The sequence below is a fragment of the Aricia agestis genome, chromosome 12, assembly GCF_905147365.1.
Source record: "Aricia agestis chromosome 12, ilAriAges1.1, whole genome shotgun sequence".
NCBI lineage: Eukaryota > Metazoa > Arthropoda > Insecta > Lepidoptera > Lycaenidae > Aricia > Aricia agestis.
In genome coordinates this window covers 12901981-12929905 of record NC_056417.1, presented here as the reverse complement: position 1 = coordinate 12929905, position 27925 = coordinate 12901981, and the positions used below count along the sequence as shown (strand labels likewise).

The 27925-nt window shown below is 41.6% G+C and overlaps 2 protein-coding genes across 2 annotated transcripts; both read left to right on the top strand.

Annotated features, from left to right (window-relative positions):
- On the top strand, positions 1-27775 carry LOC121732341 (Fanconi anemia group I protein homolog). The gene is made up of 25 exons (XM_042122194.1): positions 1-180; positions 313-408; positions 719-891; positions 2307-2474; positions 3410-3520; positions 3744-3874; positions 4325-4521; positions 4915-5042; positions 7120-7331; positions 8481-8661; positions 9240-9401; positions 11419-11522; positions 12399-12556; positions 13056-13229; positions 13617-13802; positions 19904-20127; positions 20671-20841; positions 21172-21299; positions 21814-22007; positions 22506-22661; positions 23154-23352; positions 23609-23786; positions 25726-25894; positions 26753-26870; positions 27524-27775. The coding sequence occupies exons 1-25, from the start codon at positions 79-81 to the stop codon at positions 27628-27630; spliced, it is 3927 nt and encodes a 1308-aa protein (XP_041978128.1). The 5' UTR covers positions 1-78; the 3' UTR covers positions 27631-27775.
- On the top strand, positions 14889-16177 carry LOC121732340. Its single transcript, XM_042122193.1, has one exon. The coding sequence runs from the start codon at positions 14955-14957 to the stop codon at positions 16164-16166; it is 1212 nt and encodes a 403-aa protein (XP_041978127.1). The 5' UTR covers positions 14889-14954; the 3' UTR covers positions 16167-16177.
- Positions 27776-27925: the final 150 nt, after the last annotated feature.

Here is a 27925-nt window from a genome sequence, read left to right as displayed (position 1 = left end):
TTTTTGTGTTTGTTTTGAAACATAATTTCAGAATTAAAAACATTTTTGGGTAAAAGAAGATCTATTTCTATTTGCTTTATGATGGAAATCGATACAATATTTAAAATTATAAAGAAATTAGGCCATTCAAGTAGTAAACGGGAAGAATTGCGAGAATGCTGTAAGTCGAATTGTGAACAGGTAAAGCTAAAGTTTACGTAAAACAAATTGTAAGTGTTTAGCTGGGCTAAATTGCAAAAAACAGTGAAAATAATACTACACCCAGTATCTGTATGAATAGTATTAAAAAAACCTTTTGTATAATAACCTTAGGTATTGAAGTTTTTGCCAAGACGAATATTGAACAGCGATGGGGCGAATGTACTCAACTGTGTATTGGATGGTTTTGCAAAAAACAATAAAGTTAAGGTATGTTAAATTAAATACTCCAATGACCATTTTAAGCCATGTTCGTAGCGCCGTGTTTTCAGGTTTTCTAACATCTGTTTACAATACAGAATAGGGGCGTGGCCTAACAGTTTTGGTAGCAAAAACACAAAAACATTGCTGAGACAAATGGATAACATCCCCTGCATTCTGTCGAATGCACGAACACAAAATCAAAACATGTTTTGCTAATGTTTTATTATCATGCTTTGTTAGGAAATTGGCGCTGCCGACCCGGCCTTATGATTACACTAATACAGTATTATTTGCATGTAAGCCCTGCTTATTTCAGGTTATTGATATAGTGTTAAAAACAATAAGAAAGGAGGCAACCTCTATAGCACATTCTGGAGATGTGGTCAGCAGGTTGTGCCTGGAACTTCCAAGGTTGCCTGTTGAGCATTTGTTGCGCTGGTGCAATGACAGTGTGCAGTCAATAGTTGAAGACAGTGATGTTAACATGATGTGAGTAGGAGCCAAAGCTTGTCCAATAATAAAATTGTTTGATGATATTTTAAGTGTGGAGTCAGCAAGATCTTGCATCACTTTATCTATACTTAATAATTGGGAAGAGTTTGTTTGTTTGTTTGTTTGAACGCGCTAATCTCAGGAACCAATGGTCCGATTTGAAAAATTCTTTCAGTGTTAGATAGCCCATTTATTGAGGAAGGCTATAGGCTATATTTTATCACGCTAAGACTAATAAGAGCGAAGAAATAGAGGAAAATGTGGAAAAAACGGGGGGAAATTATTTGAACGCCCAAATCTCAGGAACTACTGGTCCGATTTGAAAAATTATTTCAGTATTAGATGGCTCATTTATCGAGAAAGGATATAGGCTATATTTTATCACGCTACAACTAATTGGAGCGAAGAAATAGAGGAAAATGTGGAAAAAATGGGGGAAATTATTTGAAAGGGCTTATTTGAACGCGCTAATCTCAGGAACTACTGGTCCGATTTGAAAAATTATTTCAGTGTTAGATAGCCCATTTATCGAGGAAGGCTATAGGCTATATTTTATTACGCTAAGATTAATAGGAGCGAAGAAATAGAGGGAAATGTGGAAAAAAACGGCGGAAATTATTTGAAAGGGATCTCACGAACTATTGGAGCAATTTTTCTGTTATTTGGCACAGATAGGAAGTAAACCATGTGAAAGATGATAGGCTATTTTTTGTGGACTAATTTGTCGCTGAAATATTATCTAATTTACGTGGGCGAAGCCGCGGGGAACGTTATATTTCGCGTGATCACGAACGACATCACGCGTAAACGGCTGGACCCATTTTGCTGAAATTTGGTAAAAAGATACTTTGAGTCCCGAAAAAGAACATAGGATGCATTTTGTCCTGGAAAAATGTACGGTTACTGCACAATATACTTTTATGATTTGCGCGTAAACTATTCAATCTATTTTGATTAAATTTGGTATGGCAATACTTTCAGTCTCGGGAAAGGACAAGGGATACTTTTTAACCCGGAAAATATACGGTTCCCGCACAAACTTTTATGATTCTCGCCTTAACTATTTAATCTATTTTGATGAGGCATGGAGATTAGAGATACTAATTTGAATCTGGGACAAGGAATGTTTTTTTTCCCGGAAAAATGTGCGTTTCCCACACAATATACTTTTCTGATTCGCGCGTTTCGAAATTCGCGAACGATTCAATCGACGACGTACGGGAACAACTATAAACTAAAGTCTACGCGGACGAAGTCGCGTGCAACGGCTAGTAGTTACATAATAGAGAATTCACATATTTTACGGTATCATCTAAGGACAACTTAATAAGATAATTTCTATGTATAAATCTAAAAGTCTACTATTACTCATATTTTTTATAACCCATTTCAACTTTATTTTCAAATTACAGCTGGAGGGATATAGTACCAGAATGTTTGAATGTGATATCATCACAGGAGAAGGTGATACACTGTGGCACGGAGATGACGGGTGCAGAGTATAAATTACAGTGCGTACATACCCTCTGCCAGTGTCGGTGGCAGGAAAGACATTTGGTACAGTTGGCAGCCATGTTTAAGTGAGTGTTTAAGACCTACAGTTGCGTCAATTACACTTGCTTATTTCAAGCACAAAAGCATGCTTCAACTGAGCAGTTGCTGCTTACAAGCATGTGTGTGCATTACTCAAAACAAGCATGCTCAAAAATCGACAGGCATGCGATTTTTGAGCATGCTACCTACAGGGCGGGTGGCGTAGATGAAGTTTCTTTATTGATCAGTTTTTCACTGCAGGAGCACTTAAATATAATTAATTAATAGTTTCTTATGGGTACTTATAGTTTCACATCTTAGTACCCAAGAAGACTTAGTTACTGTCATAAAGCTTTGCTTAACTTTTATAAAAACACCTTTTTGGCTTAATACTCAATAATAGTATCTAAAAAAATAATTTATAACTTAGACCAGGGCTTCCCAAACTTATTTATACTGTGACGCCCTTGGGACTTTACCATTTCTTTACGACACCCCTCAACCCAGCCCCCAAAAATACTTTCTAATTTTAAAACCAGCCTACATAGGTTATGATATAAACACTATTTGGATATTTATATTTTTATTAGGAAATAATGACCAAATCAAAACATAAGCATAAAAATTAAAAGAGATATTTATGAAAGATATTAAAGCCAGCAAGGCTATATGAAGGCTGCGCTTTCTTTTCTGAGCATAACTTCTGAAACCAAGGATTTAGACTGCTCGGGAATCCCGGGATGTATGATTGACATAATGCGCGCGGCGCTCACTCGATTTGGTTGTGTTGACATGCGACGCCCCGGGGTGTCGCGACGCACAGTTTGAGAAGCCCTGACTTAACTAATCCATGTTGCTGTTGCATGTCAGAAAGATACATAGATATAAGTATCTGTAACTATTGTGAATACTTAATTTCACTGTTCTAGTTGAATAAAAAGTTATATTTATTCAATTTATTATTACTTTTCCATACTTTCAGGGATATGCAGTTACCGCGCATTGATCACAGACAGGTTGTGAATAAGATCTGCTCATATATTATTGACGTACATCCTGATACTCTGCCTCCTCTGGTTCATCAACTTCTCAAGTAAGGATTGCTTATCAATTTGTGTCAATTGTTACCCACTACTATTGTTAATGCGAATCTGTTGGTTATCCCTTTATGCTTGAACAAACCAATCTTGATAAAATGATACGATTTTGGCTTTCCGCGGATATTCTCTTCTAAGAAATTAACTAAAAGGTAACTTTTTTAGAACTCCTAGTTTTAAAAAAGTTACCTTGGACTTATAAAGATGTAATACTTACAGGTTATGTAAGCCATACAATTTGGAAGTGGTCCTGTCCCACGTGAGTCACTACTTCAACATGCGCATCTACAACAAGCTGGAGCCCCCGCCACAGGACTCCGAGTCTACCACCATGGATATTGACGATATTGGTAAGTTCTCATTGTGGCATAATATGCGATCTGCATATTGGTCAAGTATGGTGATAATATTTAAAATACTTTATTAAGCTGCGCGTCCACCGGATCGGAATAGGAGCGGACGGAGCGTCGTTATTTATAATTTGTGAGGCGCCGAAATGACGTTCATGTGCACGCAGTACCATAGAAATCAATACAAAGCAACAAATCCGTCCACTCCGTACGCTCCGATTCCGATCCGGTGCGCGACCACCTTAAACCAACTGCGACGGGAAGAGGGCTATATTCGTCATGTGTATTCTTTGGCAAGTTGTAGGCAATAGAGCCGAATTGCACATTTGAGCTCTTGAGGTATCATTGGATGACGATCGTTTGGCATTGCATCAATAAAATATATTTCGGTAAAATAATTTCATAGATTGATATATGTACTTAATAAAATCTACATTTCAACATCCCCAGTGCCATACAGCCCCGCGGAATTGAGTCGGTGTCTCTCCACCTGCCTCTACCACATGAGCTCGGGGGCGGAGCCCGAGGTGCTGCGGCGGCACCTCAAGGCGTGGCCTCGTACGCAGCTGCTACGTGCACCCATGCTGGTTAACCTCGCCCTGGCTGTTGCAGACAAGGGAGCCGATTTTAGGACCGTTTGCTTGGATGTTTGTATTTTTTTATTACTGGTTTTTGCCTCCAATACCCTTGACACATTCACAATGCGCAATTCGGATTCGTTAACTTAAGCATTGACCAATAACTGCACGGTAAAGTTTTTGAATCCGAGTCGAATGAAAATCGTGAAACGCCCTACAGGTCTGCATAAAAAATCCACAACACATTCAATGTCTATTATTCTTTTGTGTTATTTAAAAACATTTTATTTTTACTGCTAATGTTTATTCTGCGACCCATTAAATTCTACGTATTGAAATTATAAATAGGTGAGCATATCTGATTTTAAATAAATTTTTAATAAAACTGCATCGGGCTAATACTTTCAAATGCTACATTTGAAAGTATTAGCCCGATTTTAATGTAATTTTCTAATTATGTAGACGATAAAGGCGGCGATAGAACAGCGCGAGATGGACGACATACGGTGCAAGGAGGCGGCGTGGGTGCGCTCGCTCCTGCCGCCCGACGTCGACGTCGCCAACCTACTTAAAGTGCTCACCAATGAGAGGTATGCCATATTCTATAAGCGCCATGAGGAGTCAGCCTCTTATGCCGGCTCTCGACATAGGCGAACGCGTTGGCCAACGCGTCTGCAGACGCGTTGGCCCAATGTGTAGAACGGGCGTTCGTGCGTTGGCCGTAGGTATTTAAACGTTGGCCGACGCGTCTGCGAGCTTGCCGCGCGGGTCGGAAATGTCGGCAAAAGATCAAAGGACATTTGTCGCAAGCTTCGCGCTCCATCCACACATAGGCCGCGCGATCAGTTCGCCCGGAGCGGCGATGAAGAGTGCACGTTTCCTTCTTGTGGTGAATTAACATCTAACTTGACGAAATGGCGAACAATATGAGTATCGAGAAAACATTTAAATTTATTGGGCCCTATGGGTCTATACAGACGGACCGCATTTCAACTGCAATCCAACCGCAAATTGCAGTTGAAGTGCAGTTGACACGACTGCAATAGAACTGCAAACCGAACGCGCAGTCGGATTGCAGTTGACTGCAGTCGTGTGAACTTCATACCGACTGCATCCAAACTGCACTATCCCACCCACCCGCACGCTCCGCTCTCCCGCGCATGGAATCAGTAGCAGTGCAGTTTGGATGCAGTCGGTATGCGGTTCACACGACTGCACGCCAACTGCAACTGAACTGCAATCCGACTGCGCATTTGGTTTGCAGTTCTATTGCAGTCATGTCAACTGCATTCAAACTGCACTTGAACTGCAATTTGCGGTTGGATTGCAGTTGAAATGCGGTCCGTCTGTATAGACGCTCTCAGAGTAAAAACTGCCTGTGGAACCAAAAATCATATCAAAAGTTGCAAAAAAAAAATAAGGTTATTGGACATTCTATTTTCCTCACGATGTTTTTAGGGTTCCATACCCAACGGGTAAAAACGGAACCTTATTACTAAGACTTCAACGTCTGTCTGCATTTCTGTCTGTCCGTCTGTCTGTCTGTCCATCTGTCTGTCCGTCTGTCTGTCCGTCTGTCTGTCTCCAGGCTGTATCTCAAGAACCGCTATACTTAGCTAGATTTCTGAAATTTTCACAGATTATGTACCTATATCTGTTGTCGCTATAACAACAAAATATACTAAAAACAAAATAAATTAAATATTTAATAAATAGTAAATATATATTATTAATTATTAATCATGATAATTATAATAAGTAATAATTTTTATATATAATAAGTAATAAAAAAATATATTTTAATATTATAAAATATGTAAAAGTGAGTTTATTTCTTTGTTTGTTACGTTTTCTCGCCTTTTACTTATTTATTTCGAGAATACCCTTTAAAAACTTTTTCTTGTCCACATTTACAAAGTAATTATAAGCTGTGAATAAATATACAGCTGCAGCTGTTAGCGACTCAACATCCATTTTGAATCCGTCCGCACATTGGCGCGATCCAAAGCATACTGAACGACCTTCCTATGTGTGGATTACTCACAAACGCCGTTGCAAGCGCACTGCCAACGCGTCTGCAGACGCGTTGGCCAACGCGTTCGCCTATGTCGAGAGCCGCCATTACACATACTTTATTGAGAGGAGACACCATTACTTTTCCGAAATTAGTCGCAGTCAGAAACATGTAAAATGCGTCTGAATATTTTAATATCGTCTGCATATGCAAGGCATTCACTTTTAATTAAACCTATCAAACCATGGGCGTACCCAGGTTCTGGGCCAGGGGGGGGCAAATTACCTAGGTTCTGGTGCCAGGGGGGGGGGCAAATCACCCAGGTTCTGGGCCAGGGGGGGCAAATCAGATTTTTCATAAGCTAGGTGTTTATAAAGAATAAAAAATTAATAATTTTTAGTTGTAAAAATATTGTATTGCAAACAAATGGCAAAAATTCGTTCTTAATTTTTTTATTTTTATAGATAAAAGTACTAGATAATATACTTAGTAGGGACGTCAACATGATCCAGGGGGGGGTAGCTGGCGTTCTCCCTGCTCTCCGTGGGTCGCACGAAGCCCGTCGCACGGCGAGCTCATACTGGCGCGGCTAAGTCGCGCGCAGCCAGAGACCGCGCCTACTGCTGCTAGCTCATTGCATCATTATATTACAGCGCCAACCACCGTCAGCTCACCTCGGCGGGTCTAATCAGCCTGGCATTCTCTCTGCTCTCCGTCGGTCGCACGAAGCCCGTCGCGCGAGCGTGCTGGTCGCACGGAGAGCTGATACTGGCCCGGCTGAGTCGCGCGCAGCCGGAGACCGCGCCGCACGTGATCGCGCAGCTCGCGGACCGCCTGGCGGACACGCCGCAGCCGCAACACGTGGGTGAGAGACGCAATCTATACATACATACATACATACATATAAATAAAATTGGTGTGTCTGTTTGTAATATTGAAAGAACCGTTTTTTACTAAATGCATATGAATGTATATAGGGTACAGACACCAAAACAACATTTTTTACAATGTTTGTCTGTATGTCTGTCTGTCTGTCTGTTTGTTCCGGATAATCTTTGAAATGGCTGGAGCGATTTTGACGGGACTTTTTAGGCACATAGCTGATGTAGTAAGGAATAACTTGGGCTACTTTTTAACCGACTTCCGAAAAGGAGGAGGATATATTATTTCACTTTCTTTTTTAAATGAACCTTAAAAAGGGGATTGTTTTCTCTTTTTTATTATCTTTGTTATCACATTTTGCTGACGCGGACGAAGTTGCGGGCAACAGCTAGTTACTTGATATAAAAATATTATGTGCGCTCTTGTCTTAATTTAGCTTTAATCTATATATTAATACGTGAGAGAAAAACTTTGTAACCCTTTTTACGAAAAATGGGGAAATGTAGGTGCATGAAATTTCGCACAGTTATAGTTTATATGGTGAAGGAGTGCATCGAGCTAATATTATTTTAAAATTATGCTTTTATCATATATATTTTTAACAAATAAAACGTTACACACACTCCGACACTACTACTAGGAAAAATGACAGATTTTTGAGTGACAAGCCTATACATACGAATTATACTCTTTAATTTATGGTTGAAGTCTGTTGACAACAAGTTGACAAATTGAAAATGGATTATTGTTTTTTTTATTTAAGATACTATTGGACAATGCTTAAACGGCCAGTCTGAGATTAGCTGAGTCCCAGAGACAAGAATTGAAAAAACTATGATGAAGTCAATATTTTTTACAAAATATAGGTAGTAGTCCTAATGTCGTTGCAAGTAAGGTCGAATTTCGACCATTGGGCGATCTCTAGTAATATTTAAAACAGAATTGTTTTCTAATAATATTAGTAAAAGACAGCTACAGGTGACAAGATAAGTAACAGAAATTCGCCCATTGACTTATCTAAGTGTATGAATTTTTAGTGCACGACCAGACTATAATTGCAAACTTACCAAATAACTTTATCCAATGAGAACTCGTAAATAAAGTAGGCTAAAATCTTCTATTTTATTTCCAGACTGTCTCTATGTGCTGTGCAAGTTGACGCCCGTAGCAGTAGAGAGGTGTCCGCAACTTAGCGGCGTCTTAGAGAGCTGCGGCGACGGCGCCGTGTACCGCGCCGTGCGCCCGCTCGTGCCGTTCAGCGCGCGCGTGCGAGACACCGTGCTCATGGTGTGCAGGAAGGCGCTGTACTCCAGGTGAGTGTGCCTTATGTCCAGGGCAGTAGGGGCTATATCTTACCTGCGACGACAAACGACATTGACGCTGTGACACAGACGCCACGCTCGAACGCCGTTCGCTACTGTTCCATGGTACTTAAATATTATCTGCCGCTCTGTCACAGCGTAGTCATAGACGCTTGCATCGAATCTCCTTCTTCAGGGAACTATGGATTACAAGTTTTTCAACGACTAAGATGACTAATTTATATTTAACCACAGACATAGATCAAGATAGATACCGCATGTGTATATACTTCGCGTGCCATATCGCGTTTCCAAACGACGAGCAATGCTCGTCTTTCGAAAGTCTGCTATCGGAATCGGACGTCAATCGGAATTTTAAAAATGTCTAAATGCCTAATTGTGCCGTATTGAGCTGTAGAAATTCAAATAGGAACGTTGGCCTAGATAATGGACACGTTTCTTATCATCGGTACGTCACAGCAGGTAGGTAAAAAGTGGCACGCACGTTTTCATACAAATGGAGCGATATGCGGTATCTATCTTGATCTATGTCTGTTTATTTAACCAATTTCCTCATATATCTTCTATAGGGACTCTGCTCATCGTCAGTTGGCAGTATGGGGCTTCCTCACGGTGCTGCGGCACGTGAAGCTGTCCGCCGGCCTCAGTCAGTCGGAGCCGGACTCGCACGCCGGCGCGTCGTACTTCACGCAGGTGGCGGTCGACCTGCACGCCGAGCGGAGCGGTGCTGCGTGAGTTATACAGCAGCATGCAGCAGCAGCCGGCAGTATGGGGCTTCCTTACGGTGCTGCGGCACGTGAAGCTGTCCGCCGGCCTCAGTCAGTCGGAGCCGGACTCGCACACCGGCGCGTCGTACTTCACGCAGGTGGCGGTCGACCTGCACGCCGAGCGGAGCGGTGCTGCGTGAGTATACAGCAGCATGCAGCAGCAGCTGGCAGTATGGGGCTTCCTCACAGTGCTGCGGCACGTGAAGCTGTCCGCCGGCCTCAGTCAGTCGGAGCCGGACTCGCACGCCGGCGCGTCGTACTTCACGCAGGTGGCGGTCGACCTGCACGCCGAGCGGAGCGGTGCTGCGTGAGTATACAGCAGCATGCAGCAGCAGCTGGCAGTATAGGGCTTCCTCACGGTGCTGCGGCACGTGAAGCTGTCCGCCGGCCTCAGTCAGTCGGAGCCGGACTCGCACGCCGGCGCGTCGTACTTCACGCAGGTGGCGGTCGACCTGCACGCCGAGCGGAGCGGTGCTGCGTGAGTATACAGCAGCATGCAGCAGCAGCTGGCAGTATGGGGCTTCCTCACGGTGCTGCGGCACGTGAAGCTGTCCGCCGGCCTAAGTCAATCGGAGCCGGACTCGCACGCCGGCGCGTCGTACTTTACACAGGTGGCGGTCGACCTGCACGCCGAGCGGAGCGGCGCCGCGTAAGTTAACACGCGGCAACAAAATTAGAAATGATTTATTTCCAAATCGGTTTAAAATTAACACTTTGAGGACGTCTACATTAGAAGTACGCACGCACACTACACTGACTCATAATACTATAAACGCCAAAAAAAAAATCGCTGCTGCAACGCGTCGTGATTCGTGACGCAACGAAGACGTTGAGTTATGGTGCCTTGCAGTACAGCGTTGCTCCGACGTTTTAAAACTTAAATGTATTTCGACGGCGTCATGCATCTAAAAAGCGTTGTGCGCTGTTGCCTCCTATATTGTATGTACTACACACGTTACCGCAACGCAAAAATCTATGTGGCATACCGCATACAATGCGTTGCGTCATTCCGTTTCCACGAAGCAGTTGCGTCACGTAACATATCGACCAATAGCTATGTCCACACTATGCGCTTTCGTCTTCAATTTTCGTCATCTTTGTATTCAAATTTCGTTTGGCGCTTTCAATAATTAAATGCGTTAACGAACTCAACGCCAACATTGTCATTTTTGTTCAGTTGCAGTGTCTGTCAGCTTTGTAACACGTGCGACGAGAACGTTTTACTGGGTGTAGTATGTGCGGCTTATTTGGTCATAAGAAATTCCAGAAAAAATAGAAAAAAGCGAAAGTTTTGGATACGGTCAGAGCGCATGCGTCGCGGGCATGCCTCACGTACACTGTTGACTGCGCTATGAGTTATGACGCATGCCCTTGATGAACAAAAAAAGATACAGTGTGGACAAAGCTATTGGGCTATAAATTTTAAAGGTGATCGTTTATCAACAGTCAACACGCACGCGCCGAATGCGAATTCGTTTTTTTTTATTATAAAATTGTGGCCGTCTATGGACTGTTCGTCCATATCCTTATATTTTGTTATTTTAAACCTTGCACTTTCCTCTGCACGGCGCACCGTACACGCCGCATTTCGTGCACTATGCGGTGCGTACGGTGCTGATTAATGTGCGATCAGCTTGAGGGTTTTCTTACAGTGCTGTGACAAGTAGAGCTGTAAGTCCGCGCTTATCATTTTACTGTCTTTATGTCAATAGACTGTACAGTACTCCCAAATTAATGCGCATGCAAATCTTCGCTAATTTTCGTAATCACGAAAACACCCAAATCTATGAAACGAAAGAGCCCCAAACAATGCACTTGCATTTTGCACCTTGTTCAAAGGAAATAGAAGTAAATATAAATATAAAATACGATCGTTGCCGAAAAATTACGAAAATTTCTATGCGCATTATTACTTTGGGAGCACTGTACTGTCTTCCTTATGTCAATAGACTGTAATTAACTTAGTGTTTCCTGTATACAGGGTGTCGTCCCGCGTACGCAACGAGACCATGTGCCTCGAAGTGGTATCGATACTGCGACGCTGTCTCATACAGGACGCGGCTGTTAAGAATCTGCTTTATACTGGTAAATTAACCAATAGTATATATAAAACTCAAAGGTGACTGACTGACATGGTGATCTATCAACGCACAGCCCAATCCACTAGACCGATCGGGCTGAAATTTGGCATGCAGGTAGATATTATGACGTAGGCATCCGCTAAGAAAGGATTTTGATCAATTCCACCTCCAAGGAGTTAAAATAGGGGATGAAAGTTTGTATATAATAATACTTCTTAACTCGTATTATATTAAAACTAGCTGTCGTATTCGCCCATATTATTTTATTGAAGTGACTAAATAAGTATGTCACCATGGCAGCGTCCATCGCTACCCGTCGCACAAACAATGGTCGCCGTCAGTCTCGAGTTGTAATAATTTACTATTATTTATTCAAAAAATGCACTTATCAATATAAAAAGTACCCAGTAGCCGATTCTCAGACCTACTTAATGTGCATATAAAATTTGGTAAAAATCAGTAAAGCCGTTTCGGAAGAGTACGGTGACTAACATTGTGACACGAGATTTTATATATAAAACTATTCTGCACGTCGGGCCATGATGAATGACCAAGATTGTCACTATGATTGTGAAGCTGTCTATAGCGTGGATAATGCATATCGACATGCACAAACCTTCTTACTAATAAAAAAAATGATATATCAACAACGGATACTCTGTATAATGTTTTGTCCTTTTCTAATTCTTTCGAATAGTCGTGTGACCGACAACAACAACAGTATAGCTTATTCATTGTGTAAGTTTTTTATTAGTAAGGGGGATGAAATGTCATAACTACAATGTCTTAAATTACATAACACGGTATGGAAATTTTGATCAGCAAGGAAGTAAAAAAAAACAACTACAAAGAGATCTGTAATTTTAATGTCCTATTTCAGAACTCTACGACTGTACAAAAGAGAAGGTGTCCCTACACGAGGCGGTACTAGAGTTGCTGTATGAACATCTCATCAAGTACTTACCTGACGCAGACGACGGGCCGCCGATACTGTGGGAGAAATGTGTGCAGACCACTGCCACTAATGCTGTATTGATTGTAAGTATACTGTGCTGTTTGAGCTGCTATTGAAATAGCTTGAAAATTAAGCCCTTTATAATAAATTTATTGCAGAGTAACTGTTGAAAAACTTAATTCAATTTGTGGCCTTACCCACAATTCGCTTAACATTCCTGCATCGCGCTATCGAAGTTTTCTGAGCGCGTCGGTATATATACGACAGCTGAAATGTATCACGTGGGCTACGGCCTGACCGAGCATAACACCTCGCTCGGTCGGAAGATCTTCCTTTGTGGCGGCCACGCATACCCCACACATTGATATTTAAAAATTACTTGCAGTTTTTTGTAACCATACCACCGAAGTAATGTGGCGAAAAGTTCATATTTTTTTATTTGCTAAAATGTGTAGATTAAATGCGGATGAACAAGGCCTTTTTCTGATATGATTTAAAAGTCTCCTAAAAGACAAAGACTGCCTTGTATAACAATGTATTTGGTGTGTAGTTAATTTGATGATTGAGTAAGTTTTTTTCCAGGAACCAATAGGAAAACTCTTATATGCTGTAGCACAGTTCCTGCAACCGATTCAAGGCGAGGAATCCGACGACATGTTCTCGAGTCAGAACGAAAATGGCAGTTATTTACGAAACAAACTCATGAACATCATGGACAAGCTGTGCAAAAGCAGCCTATTTTCTATTGGAGAGATGGTAAAATTCTATACTTTTTAAACCAAACACTTAAGACAGTTTGGCATTAGTTGGCTAATTATCTGTAAAATATCATGCCTTCTCTTTCACAAATATCATGAAGAAAGAGAGGCAACAGATCCACGAATAATTTTTAATACTGATGCAAGTATACTTATCGCTGTTTACAGTGACAGTTTCTAAAAGCCTAAAACTGTATATCTCTTTTACTCCTACACAAAAATATTGCGATCTCACGCGGGATTATCTCTGGAAATAAGACTGGCAGATAAAATTCTTGCGCGAGAAAAGTAAGAATTCAAGCCTTTATTAAAATTCTTCTTAGTTTTTACTAATTTCTCTTTTTAAATCTTGATGCTTTTTTTCTCAATGATATCATCATTTCAGGAGGACCTAGGTCTAACCGACTTAACTCCGGAGTCCAAAGCCAAGAGCCTGAAGGTGCAGCAGGTGTTACAGTGTTACGAGGCGCTCATAGCACATCAGGTGATGCAGTGGACGGCTGAGAACACTAACGGTGGTACCCTGTGCAGGCTGTTCAGAGAGTGTAGACAGCTGCTTGATAATACTAAGGTGATTAATATTGCTTTTTTAAATATCTATCTAAAATATAAAAATGAACAGCTAAATACGTTGGTAAGCATCTTAAGAACAGCTGAACCGACTTTGTTAGTGTCTTGATTATTGTGTTTGATAATGTGTGATGAACGTTATTGTAAGTGTCTAAGCACACTATGCCGAATTTCCGCGGCGGAAGTTCGGCTTGATTCCGCCTGCAATGAATTTTAAATTACCGATGACACACCATGCCGAAATTCCGTCGCGTTATATTGTATGCGTTTGACATTGCTGACGTAATCATGCGGAATTTCCGCCGCGGAACTTCGGCATAGTGTGTTTAGACCATAAAGCAAATATACCTAGCGGAATAGAGAAACAAAGGCCTGAGCTAGAGAGATGTCACTATAAGTAACACTGCGTGGTAAAAAGAGATGTGTAATACATGACAGCAGCATTCTTTATTTGACGTCCAGTCGGCACGTGCCGCACGTTGACAATTTAATCTATAGAATTCATGTTCAATCATGCTTGGGTAAGTGAATAAATAAAATAAATAAATAAGCCTTTCATTTGTTCCAATTACAAAATTATAAATTACATTTTTAAATCAGCAATAATAATGACAGAAAATTAATTTACAATATTCAATGAATTTCAGACATTATAGCAATTTAATAATAGAAGTGATAAATATTTACAGTACAATTAAATTATATACTTAGATGTCACTGAATTAGCAAAGTCAAAATTATTGATTAATATTAAAATTTTATTATTATTTGTTCCGTCTTCGATATCCGGAATCCATCTTGAGTCAAGCACCCGTCTTTTTGTCGATTTCCGGCTACTTACCTCCCTCTACGTACGCCAGATGGCGCTAGTGTCACGGATTTGAGTCGGATGCGCGCCTAACTGACTTTTTCATTATGGCGTCGTTTTTCTTGTCGTGAATATCGGCTAAAAATTTATATTTCGTGAATTTTAAAAATTGCTACAATTTAGTGCTCTTTTGTTTAGAAAGTAAACTTAATTAATCTTAAGTGTGATAAATTTAGCATTTAACAGTAAATTTCCGCGATTAAAGTTTTTTTTTTTTAGCCGAACACGTGTTCGTAATACTTCGCGGTAAAAGTGTAGCATCTCCTTCTACTGGAAGACTTAACCATGAGCGAGTCAAGAGATTCAGCTTCACGTAAGAGGAAGTCTTCCCGTTCGAGAGAATCTACGGACAGTTCGTCGACATCGTCATCTTCGGAGCGGGGGGTCGATTTGGACCCACGCGGAAACGTCCGTTTCCGCTCCGTGAGTAAACGTTCCCGCCATGTGAGTAATGAACAATTTGAACATTTATCGCAGCAAGTTTCTTATCTGACTAACTTAATAATGTGCAGTAATAGTGATACGCGAGTGCGCGATTCGGACATAAATGTAACGGGCGATAGTTCGAAAAATAATCCCGCGAGTGTTTCGAACAATTTGCTCGAGTTGCAGCCGCCGCAACGGCCTGTGCAAGACTTAAAGTTATCGGATCTGTCCACGACCGTAAAAGATCCTTTGTTTCCAAAATCGAGTGACGAACATTTTAAAAGAATTTTTGATTTACAAAGATTTAAAAGCAGCGACTGGAATTGTATTCGTTTTTCGGACGCGCAAAAGAAATATGCTTCCGTTCCTGGCTTTATCGAAATGAACGTCAACGACGAGCTCAGGCGTTTCGCCCCGTCGGTCACGGACGAAAGGTCATCGCGTTTCTATTTAACCGAACGCAGTTTCGCTGCGATTTCAAATGCTATTTTAAAACAAAAGGATGAGTTACGTAATAATTTACAATCGTTGATAAATTGGGCTAGAGATAACGAACAATATTTAACTGCTACATCCTTGTTTGAGAAAATTGAACAATTATTTAGTAAAGATTCCGGGTATACGAAAGTTTCGGACGATATTTTACAAATTGTTTGCGGTCGTCGGGCCGATTTAATTAACGTTCGCAGGGAAGCAGTATTAAGACAAATACCTGAAGAATATCACAGTAGTGCATTACAAAAAATTCCTCCTGATGGAGAATTTTTATTCGATAAAGACATTTTGTCGTCGTATCTTCAAAAAGTTGGGGGGGCCGATAAACTCACTCCTACGGCAGGTCCGTCCACACAAAACCGTTACACAGGACTCTCCGCACCTGCTCATCATTCTGCTACCATCTCTAACCATAAGCAGTCTGATATGTTTTTTCGATCGTCGTACAATAAACCAAAACCGAACAATCGAAAATCGAAACAACCACCTAACAGACGTTCTAACTATAAGAACAAGCGCAATAGCCGAAACAAACCGCGGCCAAAGGCACGTTCGCCGAGTAACCGGTATCAATGACTGGCCCAAATTTCGAGGAGGTTGTCTAGTGCAATATCAGCGTGCTTGGAAAAAATTAGGAGCGCCGGATCATATTTGTCGACTTTTGAAGGGGGTTTTAATACCGTTCGTCCGAAAACCACCTTTAATATATCCGGGAAAAATAGTTTTGAAAGCTTACGAGACCAAGAAGAGCTTCGATATGACCCAACAAATTCAGAGCATGCTGAAGCAAGGCATTTTAGAGAGGGCCGAGATCACTCCCAGCTACATCTCGACCTTCTTTCTAGTTCCCAAACCAGACAACAGTTTTCGACCGATATTCAATCTCAAGTCTCTGAACCAGTTTTTGGAAATAAAGCCTTTTCGACTTTTCAGCCATTTCAGAGTACCGAGTTTCTTGCAAACAGGAGACTGGATGGCGAAGTTAGACCTGAGTCAGGCGTACTTTCACCTGAGCATCGCCGAGAAGCACCGTCGGTTCCTGAGGATGAGCTACAAAGGCGAACTGCTCCAAATGACCTGCCTGCCCTTTGGACTGGCGTCCGCACCACGAACGTTCGCCACCCTAACCAATTGGCTGGCCGAGTACCTCAGGTCTCGCGGCATCAGGTGCGTGGTTTATCTGGACGATTTTCTCCTAGCCGATCAATCCGTCGACCATTTGACCGAGCATGTGGCTTTTACCATCTCCACGATGAAGCTACTCGGTTGGACGGTGAACTGGGAGAAGAGTGTGCTGGCTCCGACGCGACGCCTGGAATTTCTGGGAGTCGCCTGGGACACCACTCACAACACGAGGTCCCTGTCGGAGCCCAAGTGCCTAACGCTACGCAGGGCACTTCAGCACCAAATTTCTGTCGGCAGTTGGTCTCTCAGGCAGGCCCAGTCCCTAATGGGAAGACTCAACTTCGCCACCTTCGTAATTCGCCGAGGTCGTCTACACTGTCGGACACTGCAATACTACAGTCGACAGCTGTCCACCAGACACCCATATCGAAAATCTCCGATACCAGAGCCGGCGCTTCAGGAGATGATGTGGTGGATGCAGGAAGCAGACGGGACATTACCGATACACTCGAACCCGATCACTCACTTTCTAACGACCGACGCCTCCGACATCGGCTGGGGCGCACAGCTGGGAGAAAAGAAAATGGCGGGAAGATGGAACAAGGACCAGAAAGATTGGCATGTGAATCTGAAGGAGCTGTACGCTGTCCATGCCGCAGTAGCTCAGGAGCGCGATCAACTACAGAATGCACAGGTATTGTTACAGACGGACAATCGCACTGTTGTGGCCTACATCAACAAAGAAGGTGGCACGAGATCGAAAAAGTTATTACAACTAACACGACAACTACTTTCGCTCCTGGACGAACTAAACGTAGCTTTGACCGCACAGTACTTCCCGGGAAAATTCAACGGAGACGTAGACGCGCTATCTCGTGGGAAGAGGTGCCCGGAATGGCATTTGACAAAAGCAGCGACTTCGATACTCTTTCACAGATTAGGGACCCCACAAATCGATCTGTTTGCATCAGTGACAGCCCATGTAGTCCCAAGCTATGTGACGCTAGATCTGAGGGACCCCGGAGCTCAGTTCTACAACGCGTTCAGTCTCCAGTGGAGGTTCGACCTAGCGTGGGTATTTCCACCGCCGAACCTAATACCACAAGTATTATCCCATTTGAACACAGCAACGGGACGATACATATTAATAGCGCCGAGATGGAACAAAGTGTTTTGGCGAGGCGACTTACAACGTCGAGCGTTACGGACACCATTCACAATCCCGAATCTTCCCGAGGTTCTGATCGACACAGTGACGGGCAAGCGCCCTCCTGCAGTAGAATCGATCAACCTGGAGGCCTGGCTGATCTCGGGTGGACTGACATGATTCAGGATTGGTCTGAACAAGAAAGACAACTTCTTTTTTCAAGTTGGAGGACTTCAACAATTAACACATATACCCCAGCTTGGAATAAGTGGAAACGATGGTGTCGTTCAAAAGATATTTCCTTTCAAAATCCTTTGCCTAAGGAAGTGGCTCAATATCTAGCTTATCTTCACCAAGTAGAAGGCCTAGCTTATCGCACAATATTGGTACATAAGTCTGTTATTGCCACTTTCAGCGCACGCGAAAATTTGTCTTCAAATTTCCTAGTCAAGAGGATGCTGAAAGCTATATCACAGGCAAAAGAGAAGCCAATTAATCCGCCTATTTGGGATGCTGCAATATTAATAAAATATCTTCAAGTTAACGCACCCGACGAGCAAAACTTCTATCAAGTATCGAGACACGTAGCGGTACTCCTTTTATTAGCTTCGGGCCGTCGAGTACACGACCTCACACTTTTGAGCATAGACCCCGAAAAAATGGTATTTGAGGCCGATACTTTGATTTTGTGGCCCTGTTTTGGTTCGAAAACCGATAGTTTGCATCATAGGCAGTCAGGCTGGAGAATTAAAAAACACCCAGATAGGAATTTGGACAGTATTCACTGGGTGCGGAGGCTGGTTCATTTATCTCAAGACAGACGTCAGGATAAATGGTCTCATTTATTCATAACTACTAGAGGCGATCCGAAACCAGCATCTGCCACGATAATCGGAAACTGGGTTAGATCGCTGCTTAAAGCTGCTGGTATAGACGCTACACCCGGCTCTACCAGAGCAGCAGTAGCCTCATTAAACTGGCTTGAGAACTTTCCAATTGAGCAGATTCTCGCCACTGGAAATTGGAAAAGAGAACACACCTTCCGAAGGTTTTACAAAAAGGAAATATTAAGGTCCCAAAGTAGTACATGTACATCGCTTTCTAATTATTTTGTACCAGAGTGAAAACTTTGTAATTAGCTTGATTTATATTAAATATGTTGTATTCAATTTACACATTATGGCATCATTCAAATTCCTTAATTTACAGTATGTGTACCAGGAGATAACAAACACATCACTCAAGATGGATTCCGGATATCGAAGACGGAACAAATAATGGAGAGTTTTACCTTACAATAAAACTTACCTATTATTTTTCCTGAGATATCCGGAATCCAGGTAATCCCTACCTGGTACATCTCGAGCTTCATAATGAAAAAGTCAGTTAGGCGCGCATCCGACTCAAATCCGTGACACTAGCGCCATCTGGCGTACGTAGAGGGAGGTAAGTAGCCGGAAATCGACAAAAAGACGGGTGCTTGACTCAAGATGGATTCCGGATATCTCAGGAAAAATAATAGGTAAGTTTTATTGTAAGGTAAAACTCTCCATTTTTGTCATATTTAAATTAAACATCACAATTAAAATAAATAGATGTCACAAAATTAGCAAAGTCATAATTTTGCTAATTTTACAGGGGACATGACCTCTCCCCCCCCCCAAATCTCCGGTCAAATTGAAAAATCTTGAAAAATCTTAAAATCTTGCCAAATAATAAAAGGAAATTTCTAGTTATCCTATAACAGCGATAATTTTTTTGTGAAGTGACTAGTGAGTGACCCCCTCCAAAACTTTAGGTTGCGACCGCGCCTGTAGGCCTACTACAAAACCGTTTTGAGACTCAAACAATCGGACGAGAATGCCGCGTCCTGCTCTAACAACGGCATTTCACGTTTGTTACAGTAGGACGCAACATTCTCGTACGATTGATTGAGTCTCAAAACCGTTTCGTGGTACGGGCCCTGTTCACGCGCTGCCCTTCATGCCCAACAGGGCTGAATGTAAACGGCCCATAATGTCCATCTCATTATTATTTACAGATCACTTCAAAAGGTAACAAAAAGGGCAAGCTAAATGACACAAAGGAATCGGTTAAATCACAGAAGAGTCAAAAGTCGCAAAAAGAAAAAGAAAAAAGTCAAAAGGAAAAAGGGAAGGCAACAAAATTGTCGAACTTAGTTAAAGACAGGGCTGGACCCTTCAAGCCATTGCCGTGTTTGTGGGACCTGCAACTTTGTCTGAGATTTCTACATTTATTGTACAGGTAAGAGTTTTATAAAACTATCTATTTTTTTAATACATTCTAAAGGTGCTCCCACACCGCAGTTATATATCGTTAGATAATGAAATTACTGTTGCTTAACATTTGTTGTCTATTTTTTTTAATTATAATAAAAGACACGTTAATATCTTGACACTGTTATCGTGTACATGTTGTATACGATAACAGTAATAACTTTATGTTCTATAACTTTATATAACTGCGAGGGAGCACCCTTACTTTTAATTCATCAAGCCCCATACGGTCACCGGTGACCGAGACACAATAGAAATTCTATTGTGTCTCGTTTTTCCACGATCGAAGGGTCAAATGTGTTACCCAGCTAATAACAATACAGATACATATTTAAATTCGAAAAGAGGTTCAAAGACTATTTTTTTTAATTGAAACTGTGTGACGTTTAGTTCTATTTGCTGATTATTTGCTGATTATACTTATATACTGACTAGTTTTTATGTGGCATAGGACTTTATTAGTCTCAAATCTCTATTGAACTTTCGTAATCGATCACGATATCTTATTTAGCGAGGAAGTGACATGGTCATCAACAGAGCAGCGCAACATGGTACGCACGCAAACCACCCTACACGTATGGGCGGTGCGCGGCGTCGCCTCGTGCGTGCAACCCGTCGACCGCTCGCACGCATTGGACGTACTGTACGTCGCGGCACTGCTACATAAGTCGTGTTTATGCCGGTATGTATTACATAGTGGCGACGCGTTACATTGCCACGTTACAAAACTTCTCTACACGTGTGGGCGGTGCGCGGCGTCGCCTCGTGCGTGCAATCCGCCGACCGCTCGCATATGTGGACATAGCTATTCATACACGTCAGTGTAAATAAAGTTGAATTTCATTTTAGAACGTCTGTTCACATTTCAAGTTTGAAATATTTTTTTTTGACATAAAATTATTTAAAACTTTCCCACACACAAGCCGTAATCACAGCACCACCCAGATAATTAGGTTATTTATATTTTCATGGTGACGTGTAACTTTTTGAGTACTCCTATCTTTCTATTCAGGTTTCAAGACATCTGCAACTTTGACGACAACACAGCGTTGGCGATTCTGGAGCTATTCAAGACCTGTCTGGATGCGCTGTTTTCGCAGAGTTACAAGCTCAAAGCAGAGAAGATATTCACTTATATCAGTACGTAATATATATGTACTATCAGAGAAATGGATTCATAGGTCGACGACACAACTACGTAATTTGGTCGGATTACGTCAAATTTTTAGGGTTCCGTACCCAAAGGGTAAAAACGGAATCCTATTACTGAGAAATCCGTCTGTCTATCTCCAGGCTGTATCTCAAGAACTGCTCTGAAATTTTCACAGATTGTGTATATTTGTTGCCGCTATAACAACAAATACTAAAAACAAAATAAAATTAATATTTAAGGGGGGCTCCCATACAACAAACGAGATTTTTTGGCCTTTTTTGCTCAATATTAATAATAAAATCAATATAAAAAAACAACAGGTAGGCACTTGAAATTTTCAAATATTAAAAATGTAAGGGGGGCAAATTACTTGTATTTCCCATACAAAAACACAATTTTTGGCCTATTTTTGCTCTATAATGGTACGGAACCCATCGTGCGCGACGACTCGCACTTGGGCCTTGGCTGATTATTTTTAAACTTATTTTACTATATTTTCAGCTGGCCTCCAAGACTCCCCAGTATCTATGAGCGTGGCGGAGATCCTAGAGAAGATCCACACAGCGCTAGTTCAGTTGGACGCCGACGTAGGCGACGAGAGAGACAGCGTAGCCAAGAAGTTGATAGCAACACTGATCGCTGTCGCTACTGTGTTGCTAGATACACCCGTGTTGGCATGCAGCAAGCTTAATGCGGTAGGTTTTTTTATTAATTGTAATTTTAAATACGTTATTTTAGGTTACCTTACCCAAATAGTCAAATCGGCGTTTTTAGGGTTCCATACCCAAAGGGTAAAAACGGGACCCTATTACTGAGACTCAAGGACCACTATAGCTAGACTTTTGAAATTTTCACAGATTGTGTATTTCTGTTGCCGCCATAACAATAAATACTAAAAATAAAATAAAATTTATAGTTAAGGGTGGTTCCTATACAATAAACGTGATTTTCGACCTTTTTTGCTCGGTATCAATAATGGCAACGGGTAGGTACTTGAAATTTTCACAATATCCTTAATTATATGTTTTCTTTAATAACTAATAATAAAATTAAAATATTTAAGGGAGGATCCCTTACAAAAATCACAATTTTTGGCCTATTTTTCCTCTAACAGTTTACGGTACGGAACCCTTCGTGCGCGAGTCCTACTCGCACTTGGCCGATTGGTGAATAAATTAATGTTTCAATTTCAGATAATCATCAAACTAGAGGACTACACACGGCGCAGTAAGCAGGACTGTGTACCGCTGATACCTCCGCTGCTGACCGCGGCCTTCCGGGAACACAGGGAGGTGCAGTTCCTGGACGAACTGATGCTGAAGCTGACTGCTACGTTGGGCTTGATTGACGTAAGAAATTTGTTTAGATCGCAGACATAGATCAAGATAGACACCGCATGTGTATGCACTTCGCGTGCCATATCGCGTTCCCAAACGACGAGCAATGCTCGTCTTTCGAAAGTCTGTTCTTTAGCCTGCGCTCCACCGTTATCGGAATCGGACGTCAATCGAATTGAAAAAATGTCTAAATGTGCCGTATAGAGCTGTAGAAATTCGAATAGAAATCTTGGCCTAGATAATGGACACGTTTCTTATCATCGGTATGTCACACTAGGTAGGAAAAAAGTGGCACGCACGTTTTCGTTTCTCATTTAAACATAGAAGTAAAAAGTATTATCACTTACAATAAGGATCTACCTACTATGGATCTACCTAACCTATTTATATTATAATATCCTTTCATCTGTCACGAACTGTCAAACCATTTTCGAAAATACTTTTGAATAGTTTTAGAGTGAGACGCCCATTTTGGGCGCTTGACAGACGAGCTAATATCCCCAGGAGGACGAGTCATCAGCGGAGGAAGACAACCGCGAGTTCCCGTGCGTAGATGAACGCTCGGGGCAGACGGCTCTGACGTACGTGTGCACGCACCTGCGTATACGTGCACGCGCTATAGAACACGTGCTTGCCCGCGCGCGCGACCTGCACGCCGCCTCCAACAACGCTGGACAACATCAGCTGCAGAGAATAGACAAAGGTATAACCTAACTTAACGGCTCGCTCAGCGGGGCTAAAATGGTCGTATAGCAATTCCGCTCCGCTGGTATTATGTATATGAACTCTCGGGTCAGACGCACCTGCGTGTACGTGCACGCTATAGAACATGTGCCAACAGCGCTGCCCAGGTTTGTTTAAAAGCTGACATGATCGAGAGTGTTCTTAGCCCTAATTTATCATTATCAGCTTGCTCACTGCTGCATTATTTTTTTAATTTCATCTTGTATATTGTGCAGAGCTGCGCGAGGGCTACGACGACATAGTGATCCAGCTATGTCAGCTGTGCCGAGTGACGGGGGGTGCGGCGCGGCTGCGGGGGGCGGGGGACGCGGCGCCAGCGGCGGTGACCAGACTGTACGCGCTGCTGGCGACGCTCGCACGACAGCTGCCGCCGCACATGGCCGTGCCGCTGCGGTGAGATACCTCCAATCTATACTAATACTATAAAGCGGAAGAGTTTGTTTCTTTGTTTTCTTGAACGCGCTAATCTCAGGAACTACTGGTCCGATTTGAAAAATTCTTTCAGTGTTAAATAGCCAATTTATCGAGGAAGGCTATAGGCTATATTTTATCTGGCTAAGACTAATAGGAGCGAAGAAATAGAGGAAAATGTAAAAAAAAGGGGGGAAATAATTTGAAATGGCTAATCTCACGAACTACTGGAGCAATTTTTTTGTTATTTGGCACAGATAAGAAGTAGACTAAAATCATAGGCTATTTTTTGTGGACTAATTTGTCTGTGAAATATCTAATTTATGCGGGCGAGCCGCGCGGAACGTCTAGTAATAATATCATATTTTATCTACTATTCAAGAGATGCTTCATTGCTCCATTGCGGCTCGTCCCATGCACCTCGACGGAACGACGTCATACATATTTTATGATATGCCTTATTATCCTAAGGTCCGACCGTAATTTTCTGCATGAATCGGTTTTTTCGATCAAATATATTTTAAAATAATCTTTAGAACGTATAGAATGGATTAATGTTGGGTTGCCTTATTACAAGTAGCCGCAAGTACCTCTAATTGAGCAAAATGAAAGCCCGTAATACAAACTTGCGTGTATTCAATAGAAAAGTAAGAGAATTAAGAAGGAATGACATTGAGGAATGACAGGACAATACACATAAAAATAAAAACTCCTGTTAAATAAAAATAGCAATCTTGCGAATTCTCGACGTCCTCAAATAATGCCAGGCATAATAATTGTAGGCCTGAACATTTGTCATATACAAAAGTGATGGCAACCCCAGTTTGCGGCTATCGTGCAACTGGCAACCATGGATATTCATGTACAAAATGCATAAAACTTTAATTTGGTATCAAAATTATAAAAAAAATCGATGCTTCAATTTTGATGAAGAACTATGTCTGTTTACGGGCTGCCAGCCTAGGTTGCGGCCGACTTAGAGCTGGCAACCATTTATACCTTATTTTCTCACGTCATTTTCTTTCAAATGATGTAAAATTTACTGAAAAAAAATATACATGCAAATTATGCATTTATCTGATGAACATTCAACTTAATTAGAGGTACTTGCGGCTACTTTTGACAAGGCAACCCAACAATAATCCATTCTATACGTTCTAAAGATTATTTTAAAATATATTTGATCGAAAAAACCATTCCTGCAGGAATTTACGGTATATAATAATAATATATTGATGCGTTGCAATATGATGAGATGAGAGGATATGTAGGGGGTGGGCTGCTCTATCTTTAATTGCCTTGTCGTTCGTTTTCGCAACGCTATGTTGCATAAGATGCGTTATTTCAATTCGACGACGCAACTCACCACAATAAAGCAATTATTTATGGTCATTACTTTAAACTTTATGGTTGGATCGAATTTTCACGAACTATTAAGCTCGTAATGTTTTAAAAAATATGAGTTTTTGTGTGTCTTTTAGTTAATAATAAGTATATTATTAACATAACTTGACGCCTCCGTGGTCTAGTGGTTAGAGCGCGGCTCTCGATTCCGGAGGTCGTGGGTTCGATTCCCGCGTTGGAAACATGTTATTTCCAAGTTTGGATAGGACAATGCAGGCTGATCACCTGATTGTCTGACAAGTAAGATGATCCATGCGTTGGATGGGCATGTAAAAAGTCGGTCCTGCGCCTGATCTCTCGCCGGTCGTGTCGGTCTTCCGTCCCACTGGGTTATGAGAGTAAAGGAATTGAGAGTGCTCTTGTGTACTGCGCACATACACTTGGGCACTATAAAAGTACTCCTGTGTAACAGGCCTGGTTTCAATGAAACTGGCCACCGTCACCGAAACCGGTGTGGGGAGTATTATTATTATTAACATCAAAAAGTGGTTGCCATAATAGTGAATATTATTTCCAGTCTAGAGCGTCTTCTCAAGCTATGCGGCAAAAAGCTATCATCGATATGCGACTCGTTGATCACGTACTGCGAGGCGAGCGGCGGCCGCGCCACTAAGACTATCCCGCGCCTCGTGCTAGAGGCCGAACACTTCAGCAAGAATATCATATTGTTGGAAAAGAAGGCTAAGGTAAGTACCGACAGTTATTAGTTGGATCATGGCTTCCTAAACTTGCACTGTGACGCCCTAGGGACTTTGCCATTTCTTGACGACGCCCCTGAACCCCAAAAATACTTTCCAATTTTAGAACCAGCCTACATAGGTCTCAAATAAAAATGTCCAATTTATAGTGCTTTTATGATAATAAAAACACTATTTGGACATTTTTATCAGGAAATAATGACCAAATCAAAACATAAGCATAAAAGTTCAAAAAAGATATTTCTGAAAGATATTAAAGCCAGCAAGGCTGGCTAATGTGGCTTTTCTGAGCATAGATTTTGAAAGTGGGGATACTGCCCGGGAATGTATGAATGGTAGTAATATGCGCGCGGCGCTCACTCGATTTGGTTGTGTCGACATGCGACGCTCCTGGGACAACGTTGCGACGCCCCAGGGCGTTGCGACGCACAGTTTGGGAAGCCCTGCGTTAGATAATAAGAGCCGTTGTATAAGTCTTAACTAAATAAAATATAGTAACTATATAAAAGACAGTGATGCAGGAGCGAGTAAGAGACTTTGGGGAAAGCTTTTAGGGATAATACAATAAAAGTATTTAAATTATTATACCAACAGGCAACAACAGATGAATCCTTCTTTGGTATGATATTTAAGGGCTCCCACCGCTCCCACACAAAACTGCGAATTCGCATCGCATCGAAAAAATCTGCAACAAAACTCATGCTAAAAATTACATTGCGATGCGATGTGAAATCGCAATTTTTGTGGGAGCCCTAAGTAAAGTCTGGTGGTAGATGAGCATTTCTTATAACCAGACCCTTATAATAAAGTAAATTATTTTATGATAAAGATGCAATATAATTTCAGACGAACTACCAGCAATACATGTCGTTGGGCACGGCTCGCGACTTCCGCATCAAGGGGCCGGTCTTGCAGGAGGTACTCGGAGCTATTGAACAGCAGCAGGAGGCAGAGAGAGAGATCGGTAAGGCCTTAACAAAATTAATACCATCGAAGAAATTGATCAATAGGCAGTTGATGGATCTATGTCATTTCAATGCTAGTTGTGATCTGTCGACTGGGTTTGATGTAACTCAACTAAACAACATATTATATGTCTGCCATATGCCTTAGATTAGAATTAAAATACAATTTAAGTATTTTCCTCGAACAATTTCTTAATCTATCGATATGACACAAGTTTTATTTAACAAAAATCTTCATACAAGTCGACAAAGTCACACTTAAAATTTAAAAATGGCCCCAAATTACTCCTTATTGGGGACTTTTAAGTAACCAAACTTCTTGCTTCGGCATTGTGATAATGATGATGATTTGACGACCTCTGTGGCTCAGTGGTGAGCGCGTTGGTAGCTCAAGCCGGGGGTCGCGGGTTCGAGTCCCGCCGACGGAACAAAAAAGTTTTCAAGTTCCTGGGTCATGGATGTGTATTAAATATGTGTATCATATAATAAAAATCTTAAATATATGTATAGTATAAAAGTATTAAAAATATATTTCCGTTGTCTGGTATCTGTAACACAAGTCCTTCAGGTACTTACCACAGGGCCAGACTGACGTGGTGTGAAGCGTCCATAGATATTAAAAAAATAAATATTAATGTTATTTCGATTTCAGAAGACCCAGACATAACGGACGCGGAGACAGAAGTGCTATCGGCCGCCAGCGATCGGGAGGACGGTAGTGATGATGATACGACTAGCAAAAGAAGAAGACTGTCGTAGTCACTATGTAGATTGCAAGGAATGAGTCAAGATTCAGAACGTGCGTGGTTCAGACTTCAGGGCATAATAGGTCTTATTGCATGGGCGTAGTGACCAGTGAGGTAACTGCAATTATAGCTGTTGTTAATAAGTTATAAGACGACGAGTTATTATTCCCTAAACTTAGGTATCCATTGCCTTACTTTTCTATATTATATTATATGTATTTTGTAAATAAATATTTTTTCATGTTGTTTATTCACAAATATTTTTATTTACAAGTAATCTGTAAGGAATCCTTTTCGTCCCCCACTCC

Excerpts from the sequence above, each read along its gene's own strand:
- LOC121732340 (XM_042122193.1), top strand. The coding sequence starts at position 14,955 with ATGAGCGAGTCAAGAGATTCAGCTTCACGTAAGAGGAAGTCTTCCCGT.
- LOC121732341 (XM_042122194.1), top strand. The coding sequence starts at position 79 with ATGATGGAAATCGATACAATATTTAAAATTATAAAGAAATTAGGCCAT. Across the intron at positions 181-312 it reads GTAAGTCGAATTGTGAACAG|GTATTGAAGTTTTTGCCAAG; the intron begins GTAAAGCTAAAG and ends TAATAACCTTAG. Across the intron at positions 7,332-8,480 it reads GCCGCAGCCGCAACACGTGG|ACTGTCTCTATGTGCTGTGC; the intron begins GTGAGAGACGCA and ends TTTTATTTCCAG.